The following is a 12,700-nucleotide window of genomic DNA, read 5'->3' on the forward strand; positions in this document are numbered from 1 at the left end:
TATACATATTGTACATACATATATATATATATATATATATATATAATATACATACATATATATATATATATATATATATATATATATATATATATATATATATATATATATATATATATATATATATATATATATATACAACTATTGTGTATACCTATATTGTGGCCCCCGCCCACAATTTTTTAACCCAGCCCCGGAGTCAAAAAGTTTAGGTAAACTAGGGCTAGTCCCTTTTCATTTTGTTAAATCAGAGGTTCTTACCCTTTTTGACCTTGGGATTCACCTTTCCACTACATAGGGGCTCAGAGCCCAATCAAATATTAATGGCGACTTATTAATCTTACTCTTGATTTTCATCATATTCAATAATTATATCCAATCTTCAAATACTTACAGTTTAACAGTATAAACTTTGTCAAATAATATGAATCACAACAAATATTATAAAAACTAAGGCCAGGCTGATTACAACAATTCATTCTAAAATAAATAACTTAGAACCAAGTTAATATTAAATATTAATAACAATATATTTTTGAATTAAACTTTAAATAAAATTAAATCGCAAATGAAAATACAGCTTCACCACTTTGGTCATAATTTTTGCGCTCCGGACTTCTTCTGTTTGTTTGAGATTGCAATTACTACCACAAGTGGCGGAAAAGTGTGTTACAACTGAGTAGAAGAGATCTTTTTGGTGGTCCGGTCCCCTATGGCAGTGGTTCTCAAATGGGGGTACGCGTGCCCCTGGGGGTACTTGAAGGTATGCCAAGGGGTACGTGAGATGTTTTTAAAATATTCTAAAAATAGCAACAATTCAAAAATCCTTTATGAATATATTTATTGAATAATACTTCAACAAAATATGAATGTAAGTTCATAAACTGCGAAAAGAAATGCAACAATGCAATATTCAGTGTTGACAGCTCGATTTTTTGTGGACATGTTCCATAAATATTGATGTTAAATATTTATTTTTTTGTGAAGAAATGTTTAGAATGAAGTTGATGAATCCAGATGGATCTCTATTACAATCCCCAAAGAGGGCACTTTAAGTTGATGATTACTTCTATGTGTGGAACGGTCTAGCTCCATCTTATCTTGCCGATTGTATTGTACCATATGTCCCGGCAAAAAATCTGCCTTCAAAGGACTCCGGCTTATTAGTGATTCCCAAAGCCCAAAAAAAGTCTGCGGGCTATAGAGCATTTTCCGTTCGGGCTCCAGTACTCTGGAATGCCCTCCCGGTAACAGTTCGAGATGCCACCTCAGTAGAAGCATTTAAGTCTCACCTTAAAACTCATTTGTATACTCTAGCCTTTAAATATAAATAAATGGGTTGTACTTGTATAGCGCTTTTCTACCTTCAAGGTGCTCAAAGCGCTTTGACACTACTTCCACATTTACCCAGTCACACACAAATTCACACACTGATGGAGGGAGCTGCCATGCAAGGCGCCAACCAGCACCCATCAGGAGCAAGGGTGAAGTGTCTTGCTCAGGACACAACGGACGTGACGAGGTTGGTTCTAGGTGGGATTTGAACCAGTGACCCTCGGGTTGCGCACGGCCACTATCCCACTGCGCCACTCCCTTTTTAGACGAGTTGATCTGCCGTTTCTTTTCTTTTTCTTCTATGTCCCACTCTCCCGTGTGGAGGGGGTCCGGTCCGATTCGGTGGCCATGTACTGCTCGCCTGTGTATCGGCTGGGGACATCTCTGCGCTGCTGATCCGCCTCCGCTTGGGATGGTTTCCTGCTGGCTCCGCTGTGAACGGGACTCTCGCTGCTGTGTTGGATCCGCTTTGGACTGGACTCTCGCGACTGTGTTGGATCCATTGTGGATTGAACTTTCACAGTATCCTGTTAGACCCGCTCGACATCCATTGCTTTCCTCCTCTCCAAGGTTCTCATAGTCATCATTGTCACCGACGTCCCACTGGGTGTGAGTTTTCCTTGCCCTTATGTGGGCCTACCGAGGATGTCGTGGTGGTTTGTGCAGCCCTTTGAGACACTAGTGATTTAGGGCTATATAAGTAAACATTGATTGATTGATTTATAATTGCATCTCTTATTTATTTTTCAACAATTTTTTAGTTATTTTTATGTCTTTTTTTCCAAATAGTTCAAGAAAGACCACTACAAATGAGCAATATTTTGCACTGTTATACAATTGAATAAATCAGAAACTGATGACATAGTGCTGTATTTTACTTCTTTGTCTCTTTTTTTTTAACCAAAAATGCTTTTCTCTGATTAAGGGGTACTTGAATTAAAAAAATGGTCACAGGGAGCTGAAAAAAGGTTGAGAACCACTGCCCTATGGTTAAGAAACACTGCCTTAAATCCTGCAAATTATACCCCAAGAATCAAGATGATGCAACATTTTGCTATGATACCATCTTTGTATCCCCTAAAGTGAGATCCCAATGTCAAGATGTCTGTGTTTTGCAACAGCTGAGGGTAAAGTTACTATGACAAAGTCGATCCCCGCCATCTGCTGAGCATGTCTTCCCATGCCTTATCATGCATTAAGTTATCGCCCGTTTAGAGCAAAACAAACAACAAACAAAAAATGTGCCAATCATTTGCAAATTCAGACCTAAGACATGCGGGACTAACCATGCAGAGGCAGACCGTTCACTCTCCAAGTTATAGTCGGCTGGGGAGTCCCGGTCGCTGAGCACTTGATGAGCACATCTGAGCCAATCATACTGAGCTGACTCTCAGGCTCAAATGCCCACTCTGGAGGCTCTGGGAAGACACAATTAGGACATGAGACATTACACATTAAGCCGTTACAAGAAAAGAAGAGTGAATAACTGAATGTATTTTGTACCAAAGCTTCACTGGAATATGAGCATAAGCTTTAATTGGAAACGCAGGCAATGTCACCATTGTCTGAATGCTTCAAATAAAGATAACACACATTTATATACAATGATGGTATTCATTTGCCAGAGGATATTAAAAAAAAACGGCACATAATTATGTGGTGACTGAATCTTCAGTCTCACATTCGTTAACAACGTACAACCAGAAGAAAGACATGAATAAGTGAATAATTCCTTATCGAGGTTCGTTTAATAGTTAAAAAGAATTACATTATTGCAATCAGTTGATAAAACATTGTCCTTTACAACTATAAAAGCTTTTAAAAAAAAAAAAAAATCTACTACTCTGCTAGCATGTCAGCAGACTGGGGTGGATCCTGCTGAAATCTATGTATTGAATGAATACAGAATCGTCTTGAATCGGAAAAATATCGTTTTTGAATCGAGAATCGCGTTGAATTGAAAAAATCAATCGAATCACGACCCCAAGAATCGATATTAAATCAAATCGTGGGACACCCAAAGATTCGCAGCCCTAATATATATATATATATATATATATATATATAATTCTCCTGATGATTGAGGGAACCCCTCATGAAACAGTTCTGTAGAGATGAAGTAGTCTTGTGATTTTTCCCACACATACATATTGCGCTCTACCACGGTATCGAGCACTATTCTCTGGATAATCCAATCAAGATATATATATATCCATCCATCCATTTTCTACCGCTTATTCCCTTTCGGGGTCGCGGGGGGCGCTGGCGCCTATCTCAGCTACAATCGGGCGGAAGGCGGGGTACACCCTGGACCAGTCGCCACCTCATCGCAAGGCCAACACAGATAGACAGACAACATTCACACTCACATTCACACACTAGGGACCATTTAGTGTTGCCAATCAACCTATCCCCAGGTGCATGTCTTTGGAAGTGGGAGGAAGCCGGAGTACCCGGAGGGAACCCACGCAGTCACGGGGAGAACATGCAAACTCCACACAGAAAGATCCAGAGCCTGGATTTGAACCCAGGACTGCAGGAACTTCGTATTGTGAGGCAGACGCACTAACCCCCTCTGCCACCGTGAAGCCTATATATATATATATATATATATATATATATATATATATATATACGTATATATATATATATATATATATATATATATATATATATATATATATATATATATATATAGTAACATTTTAGTTTAGGGAACACATGGTCACCATTAATTTGTAGCCTATTAACACGCAAATTAGTAACATATTGGCTCTTAACTATTCATTATTAAGTACTTATTAATTATATTATACAACCAGTAAGCCAATAACTAAGAGTCTTCCCTCAATAACCTCATAATTATTGTTTCTATAGTAACCCTAACCCTAAACCTAACCCTTATATGTGCCCCGGGTGTCCAAATAACTCTTTGTTACTTTAATAAGCAACTAATTATTGGTGAACATGTTCCCCATACTAAAGATTTACCATATTTATATACAAAGTTTGTATGTATATATATATATATATATATATATATATATATATATATATATATATATACATATATACATATATATACACACATATATATATACGTATATATATATATATATGTATATATATGTGTGTATATATATGTATATATGTATATATATATATATGTATATATATATATATATATATATATGTATATATATATATATATATATATATATATATATATATATATATATATATATATATATATATATATATATATATATATATATATATACATACATATATATTTTTTTTTAACTTGCACTCAGATTTTGGACGTTGGTGGGCCGTAGTTTGGGGACCATTGCTCTGGACCATTTTTCCAAATAACCACAGGGAATATAGACACAACTATTTACATCTCTTTAGACAATTGAAGGTCTGCAGTTACCTGGACACACATGTCTTTGTACTGTGGGAAGCAAACAGGTAGCAAGAACCCACACAAGCACAAAAACCCATGATTTGAACAGGCACTGATCACTCAATAACGTTTTATTGCTGTTTTTTTTACACGAGAGTCAACCACAAAACTGCATGTCTCACTGCACATTTTAATTACCTTCAACGTTTACCGTGAAGTAATGGACCACTTCGCCGAGTTTGTTCTTTGCCTTGCACATGTACTTGCCGCTATCTTCTTGTTCCACGTTTGTTACAATCAGCAGTTTTCCATGACTCTCCAGTTTGGCTTTACTTGGGAGCTTGTGACCCATTTTGATCCACTCCACCTGTGGGGTCGGACTTGAAGACAAAAGACAAAAACAGACAAACATGGTTGTAGACTTCTTCAGACAGATTCTCTGTCCATTGATGCACTTTCTGTTTGATGCATGGCTACTCCGAATTATTCGTAAAAGCCAGTATAATGTTACAGTAGTGTAGGGCTGGGCGATATATCGAATACTGTATACTCGATAAGATCGCAAGTTTGTCAAATGCTTACATCCTGATTATTCGAGAATACGTTCTCACGCAGTTGATTTTAGCTGTGGGCATGACACTACCAGTCTATTCTCACTCTTTCTTGTCTTTGTTTCTCACAGATAAATAAAACAAGTGCACCTTACGTCACATACTGTCGCACGTGCAACGTCATATGCCCTCGCGAAGCAGAGAGGTAGCGTCATGGGTAACGTTAGCTGTAGCAGGTGGTGCAAGCGGAGCCGTGCGAGTGGTAATTCGAGAGAGAGAAGGTGCCAATCTGGTAACAAATGAAGGAAGAAGAATTGATTCCCAAGAAAAACAGCACGGGTCAATTGTGGTTTGGCTTCAAGCGGGAAGATATTGAACAGACAACCGTAATATGTCAAGTATGCGGCAAAAGCGTTGCTACAAAAAGTAGCGGCACTACTAATTTGTTGCATCATTTGAAAAGTCACCCGCTAGAGTGCTTGAAACTCCGCATGTCAACACCCAACAAAAAAACAAGCAACCAGCACTGACTCATCGGAGCTTGGCGTCTTCCATTTTTAAATCAACACCGTATATAAAAAAATAGTCAACAACAGAAGGAGATAACGTCCGCAAGAACCCACCACATAGCGAAGGACACTATTTGATTTCCAATTATGCAGTTCATTTTTATTTGACAGTTATTGAAATATTTTTTGTGACATCATGCACAAAAGTGCACTTTATTTGTTTTTAACTATTGTAGTGGCGCGCTGTACAAAAAAAAGTGCACTTTGATTTAGTGTAGTTGTGACATCATGCACAAAAGTGCACTCATAGCTTGTTTTAAAATGTCTCTCTCAATCTTGCACTTTCTGTTTTGGAAATGACATGAATGTTTGTGCTACTGTTTAATAAATACATTTTTGGTCAATTGACTTAGTTGTGATTTCGCTCTCTGCATGAACGTTTAAAATGAGCATATATTAATACAGTATGAAGAAGAATGTTTTAATGTAGACACATAGAATCATCATACTGCTGTGATTATATGCATCAAGGGTTCATTCAAGGTTAAGGCAAAATATTGAGATGTATAACGTGTATCGCATGGGTGTCAAACTTGGCCCGCCGTACAACTTCATTTGGCCCTTGAGGCAATATCAAATTAACATTAGAGCTGGCCCGCCGGTACTATAAAGGCACTGCCTTTAGCGTTGTCTACAATAAGTTGTCACGTCCGCTTTTACTCCATACAAACAGCGTGCCGGCTAAGTCACATGATATATGCGACTTGTACACACACTTAAGTGCTCAACAGCCATACAGGTCAGACTGAGGGTGGCCGTATAAACAACTTTAACACAGTTACAAATATGCGCCGCACTGTGAACCCACACCATACAAGAATGACTAACACTTTTCGGGAGAACATCCGCACCGTAACACAACAGAACAAATACCCAGAACCCCTTGCAGCACTGACTACCACCAAAACCCGCCCCCCACCACCAACCCCACCCATCTCATTATTATTTTATTTTAAGATGTATTAGCCTGTGGAAAAATGTAATGTTGAAGGCTGCAAATAGAAAAGAGGCATTAAATGTTTTATTGAAATTGTATTTATTTGACCATTTATTTTTTTCCTTTTGTTTTTTGAATTGTGGATTTTGCACTATTAAGTTATATAATTATTGCTTGTTCCATATTCATTGTTCAAGCAAATCAGTGTAGCAAACTGAGCAATAATTTATTCATGCACTTTCTCTTGTTACCTCAAGGCTTGAATGTTTGATTCATTCATTATTGTTATTTTATTTTCAAATGTATTATTAGCCTGTGGACAAAGTTTATTTTGATATTTACCTCAGAAGGCTGCAAATAGAAAAGAGGCACTCAATTTTTTTTTAAATTTCATTTGATATGCCATTGATATTTTTTAATTATTATTATTATTATTATTTGAAACTGGATTTTGCATGTCATTATAAAGTTATATAAGCCTTGCTTGTTCAATATTCAATGCAAAACTTATTAACTATTAAAAGCTTCATCTGTTCAACCTTGGCCCGCGGCTTTGTTCCGTTTAAAATTTTGGCCCACTCTGTATTTGACTTTGACACCCCTGGTGTATCGTGACATGTCCTAATAGATATTCATAAAACAGCGTATCGCCCAGCCCTACAGTAGTGTCAATGTTGCAAGTAAACATGTGTTATGACTCACAATCCCTCAGGAATGCACTCAAGTTTTAAATCCTCTCCTTTGACCAGCTGTTTCTCTGATCTGACACCAGAGGGCGTCATAAGCAAGGGTCTTCTCTGCAGGATGGCATTGGCTGGTTGGTGCATGAGTCAAGGAAGAAAGCATATTGTGAGTTTTACATATTTACAATAACAAAACTCACACACACATAGACAACCACTGCATATAACTGCTCATGCAGGCAACACAACCAAAATAAAAATTTTAAAAAAGTACAGTAAGTACTCTGAAAACTCACCAATTTCAGGGCTCATGCTATGACTTTTTTCTGAAATGGAGGAGGGCGGCATGAAATAAAGTGACAACCAAGGAACACAAAGCAGATGCACATGCATGGAAAATGACTTAAATTCATCATCCTTTTTTTTTATTTTGGAGGGAATTTTGCCGGTTGAAACCTACTTGTCTTGACGTTGACAGACATGGCTGTCTTCTGAACGATGGTTCGGATTCTTGGGAAAGCAGCGAAGCAGCAGTAGTCTCGCCTGCTGTCCTTCTCCACGGCGTGGGAGAAGTACAGGTCTCCGTTCAAGCCCATGGACACCCTCTCGTCCTGTTCTATATGTTGGAGGTCTGAACACACATAAGAATATCAGTCAATGTGATTGGTAGTTTGTTATTTGTAATCATGCAAGTGATCAACTGAACTACTTCATGGATACAATTATACTGTACATTGTCTCGGCTTACCGTATTTTCCGCACTATAAGGCGCACCTAAAAACCTTAAATTTTCTCAAAAGCTGACAGTGCGCCTTATAATCCGGTGCGCCTTATATATGGACTAGAGATGCGCGGTTTGCGGTCTCATCCGCGGAGTCCGCGGATGAGACCGCGTGTCGGGCAGGTGACATGACGAAGAAATTGATTTTAATGAGATCCGGGCGGGTGGAGGTTGAACCATCCGGAAATATTTGATATACATGGTTCTGGGATCGGTATCCTTTACCATTCAAAGAGCCATTTAAGACCCGTGTCACAAAGCGAGGAAAACAATAGGAGACGCTAATAGTCTCTTGAACGACTGCCGGCAGTCACCCAATTAATAAGTATTAGGGCGTGCTATGAAGCCATTGGCTTTGTCGCCTTCCACAGCATTTACGATCTGCTTGTCAGTTCAGCAACATGCTGTGTGGCTTCCGCAGCAACACGCACACGACTTCAAGGCATACTGGGTGACACAGAGTACACTAATGGTTGTGATATAAACAATTTTAACACTCTTAGTAATATGCGCCACGCTGTGAAGCCACATCAAACAAGAATGACAAACACATTTCGGCAGAACATCCTTCCAGTAACACAACATAAACGCAACACAACAAATACCCAGAATCCTTTGCATCCATGACAATTCCTGACTATTTTATACACCCCGTGCGTCGGTAAGGTGGGCGGGGTTGGGGGCGCGGGGGTGTAAAATATATTCAGGAAGTGTCACGGATACAAATGATTCTGAGTATTTGTTGTGTTGCGTTTATGTTGTGTTACTGTGAGGATGTTCTCCCGAAATGTGTTTGTCAATCTTGTTTGGTGTGGCTTCACAGTGTGGCGCATATTAAAAAGTGTTAAAGTTGTTTATATCACAACCATCAGTGTACTCTGTATCACCCAGTATGCCTTTCAATCTTGTACGTGTGAATGCAGAAGCTGCACACAACATGTTGCCGGACTAACTATCGGTTTGTACATGTTGTTGAAGGTGTCAAAGGCAATGGTTTCACCGCACGCCCTTATTCTTGTCATCAGGATGAACGCCATTGGATATTCGCGAGAACGTTAGCGGCTCCCATTGTCTTCATTACTCTGTGAAACAGGTTTAAATAGCTCTGTGAGTGGTAAAGGTGGCCGACCTCTCATGTATTCAAGCGGGCGGGTGGCGGGCGGTTGTGGTTCTGATAAAATGTTGGTTCGGGTGCACGGCGGGTGGATGACGACACTGGTGATGCGATTGCGGATGATATAATTGCCTATCCGTGCATCTCTGATATGGACCAATATTGAGCCACAATAAGCGGTAGAAATGGATGGATGGAGGTCTTCAACTACGGTAAGCAGCCGTCAACTTCATCCCAGAGACTAAGATGCCGGAAGCGGGGATCGAACCTGTAGAAGAAGGAAAATAAGGTAGACGGCTGCTTACTGTAGAAGAAGTGCGCTTCTTCTTCTACAGTAAGCAGTCAGCCGTCTACCTTATTTTCCCCCATAAAAGAAGAAGTGCGCTTCTTCTACGGCAGGGGTCACCAACGCGGTGCCCGCGGGCACCAGGTAGCCCGTAAGGACCAGATGAGTCGCCCGCCTGGCCTGTTCTAAAAATAGCTCAAATAACAGCACTTACCAGTGAGCTGCCTCTATTTTTCAAATGTTATTTATTTACTAGCAAGCTGGTCTCGCTTTGCTCGACATTTTTAATTCTAAGAGAGACAAAACTCAAATAGAATTTAAAAATCCAAGAAAATATTTTAAAGACTTGGTCTTTACTTGTTTAAATAAATTCATCTATTTTTTTACTTTGTGTCAGGCTTTCCCCTGACAGTTTGTCTAGGTTTTAGTTGTTTCCTCTGCATTTGTCTTTCCTCTGTGTTTAGTATCTCCTGTCTTTAGTTCCTGTCTAGTGCTCCTATTTTGTCAGCTTCCTGTCTTGTTCCCTGAGTGCTGTGTTCCTCCTCAGCTATGGCTGATTGGCACCTGGCCACACCTGTTGCCAATCAGCCTGCTCCTATTTGTACCTGCTTTGTCTTGTGTCAGTTGCTGGATCATTGTATTGTCTTGTCGATGTCACATCTAGTCGCTCTTGTGATGTGTTATCGCTCCTGTCGTGTCGTACCTTGTCTTTGCAGCGTAGCGGTAAGCTATATTCAGTTGATGTTTGTAGCTTACTGTTTTTTGTTCCCTGCTTCCGTTTTATTTTTCATTATACAAGTACGACTTCTGTTTGCCTGTTCGCTACCCGCTAGCTTCCACGCTAAGCTCCTGTTTGTTATTTTCTAGCTCCCAGGCTAGTTCCTTTTGTTTGATTATCCGACTCGTGCGCGCTTTGTGTTTGTACCCTTTTGGTTTTGGTTCTGTCTTAGTATTTAACGATATCATGTTTTCACATTCCATACCTTTTACATTCCTTCCTTTTCTTTCCTGACAATTTAAATCAATGTTCAAGTAAATTTAATTTTTTTAATTATATGTATTATTATTTATTATAAATACATTTTAATTAAATTCTTCATTTTAGCTTCTGTAATCCTTCTGTAACCTATTTAAAACACGTCATCAAAATTTTAAAATTAATCTTAATCAGGAAAAATGACCAATGACGTCCCATAAATAATGTTTTTAATTTTTTCAAAAAGATTCGAATTCGCTAGTTTTTCTCTTCTTTTCTTCGGTTTAACGTTGAATTTTAAAGAGTCAAAATAAATTTATAAAAATATTTATCTATTTCTATAGAAATTTATTGTGAGAAATCATTAAGATGATCAGTGTTTCCACAAAGTATCATTAATTATTTAAATAGACTCCCTTTTTAGACCAGTTGATCTGCCGTTTCTCTTCTTTTTCTTCTATGTCCCACTCTCCTTTGTGGAGGGAGTCCGGTCCGATCCGGTGGCCATGTACTGCTCGCCTGTGTATCGGCTGGGGACATCTCTGCGCTGCTGATCAGCCTCCGCTTGGGATGGTTTCCTACTGGCTCCGCTGTGAACGGGACTCTCGCTGCTGTGTTGGATCCGCTTTGGACTGGACTCTCGCGACTGTGTTGGATCCATTATGGATTGATCTTTCACAGTATCATGTTCTCATATGTTCTCATAGTCATCAGTATCATCAGTATCACAGTATCATGTTCTCATAGTCATTATTGTCACCGACGTCCCACTGGGTGTGAGTTTTCCTTGCCCTTATGTGGGCCTACCGAGGATGTCGTAGTGGTTTGTGCAGCCCTTTGAGACACTAGTGATTTAGGGCTATATAAGTAAACATTGATTGATTGATTGAATTATTAATAATAACAGAGTTAAAGGTAAATTGAGCAAATTGGCTATTTCTGGCAATTTATTTAAGTGTGTATCAAACTGGTAGCCCTTTGCATTAATCAGTACCCAAGAAGTAGCTTTTGGTTTCAAAAAGGTTGGTGACCCCTGTTCTACGGTAAGCAGCCGTCGACCTTATTTTCCCCCGTAGATAAAGTGTGCTTCTTCTTCTACAGGTTCGATCCCCGCTTCCGGCATCCTAGTCTCTGCCCTTGTGTCCTTGGGCACCCACACTGGTTTAAATGCAACTTAGGTATTGGGTTTCACTATGTAAAAGCGCTTTGAGTCCCGAGAGAAAAGCGAGATATAAATATAATTCCCTTCACTTCACTAATAGTCACCTTTACAAGCTGCAAACTTCAAAGAGCCACTCAATACTGTAGTCAGCACTACAGTCCCAAATGTCTTATAAGAATAATATTAAAGACCGAAATGGGGCAACAAACAAAATAGTGTTTTCCTCGAGTGGAAGTCATTTGTAGACACAATAAGAGGTATCACTCACTGATAGTCATCCAGTAGATCTGGAAAGGGGGTATTCCTTTGGGTGGGTCACAGTTTAAGATAAAAGGCTGACCTTCCTCCACCACAACTGGATCAAGAGTTTCTTTTGGAAACTTCGGTACATCTAGAAAAATAGAGGGGAAAAAAAACTATTAACAAGTCGAGCATGAACAAACTGTTGCAATTCTCTCCACATCCAAAAGATGGCACTAATGCCATTGCATGTTTTAAGGCAGGGGTGTCAAAGTCAAATACAGAGTGGGACAACATTTTAAATGGAACAAAGCTGCAGACCGAGGGTCTAACAAATGAACCTTTTAATAGGGACCCAAACAAGTTTTGCATTGAATATTGAACAAGCAAGGCTTATATAACTTTATAGTGACATGCAAAATCCAGTTTCAAATAATATAAATAATAATTAAAACATATCAAGGGCATATCAAATAAAATTTAAATAAAAATTGAGTGCCTCTTTTCTATTTGCAGCCTTCTGAGGTAAATATCAAAATAAACTTTGTCCGAAGGCTAATAATACATCCATCCATCCATCCATTTTCTACCGCTTATTCCCTTTCGGGGTCGCGGGGGGCGCTGGCGCCTATCTCAGCTACAATCGGGCGGAAGGCA

The 12,700-nt window shown here is 39.1% G+C and overlaps 1 protein-coding gene across 6 annotated transcripts in view; it reads right to left on the reverse strand.

Annotated features, from left to right (window-relative positions):
- Positions 1 to 12,700, reverse strand: part of chl1b (cell adhesion molecule L1-like b) — a 254,285-nt gene that overhangs the window by 85,864 nt on the left and 155,721 nt on the right. For 5 of the 6 annotated variants that reach the window (XM_061874747.1, XM_061874744.1, XM_061874745.1 and 2 more), the window contains 6 exons: positions 12,072 to 12,194; positions 7,945 to 8,115; positions 7,781 to 7,810; positions 7,504 to 7,615; positions 4,943 to 5,124; positions 2,622 to 2,753 (listed from right to left, as the gene is read on the reverse strand). In XM_061874747.1, the coding sequence (XP_061730731.1) occupies positions 2,622 to 2,753; positions 4,943 to 5,124; positions 7,504 to 7,615; positions 7,781 to 7,810; positions 7,945 to 8,115; positions 12,072 to 12,194 (750 nt within the window). The remainder of the gene's footprint in view (positions 1 to 2,621; positions 2,754 to 4,942; positions 5,125 to 7,503; positions 7,616 to 7,780; positions 7,811 to 7,944; positions 8,116 to 12,071; positions 12,195 to 12,700) is intronic. The other variant, XM_061874748.1, reaches the window with a different exon arrangement.

This window comes from Nerophis ophidion, linkage group LG16 (genome assembly GCF_033978795.1).
Source record: "Nerophis ophidion isolate RoL-2023_Sa linkage group LG16, RoL_Noph_v1.0, whole genome shotgun sequence".
NCBI classification, from domain to species: domain Eukaryota; kingdom Metazoa; phylum Chordata; class Actinopteri; order Syngnathiformes; family Syngnathidae; genus Nerophis; species Nerophis ophidion.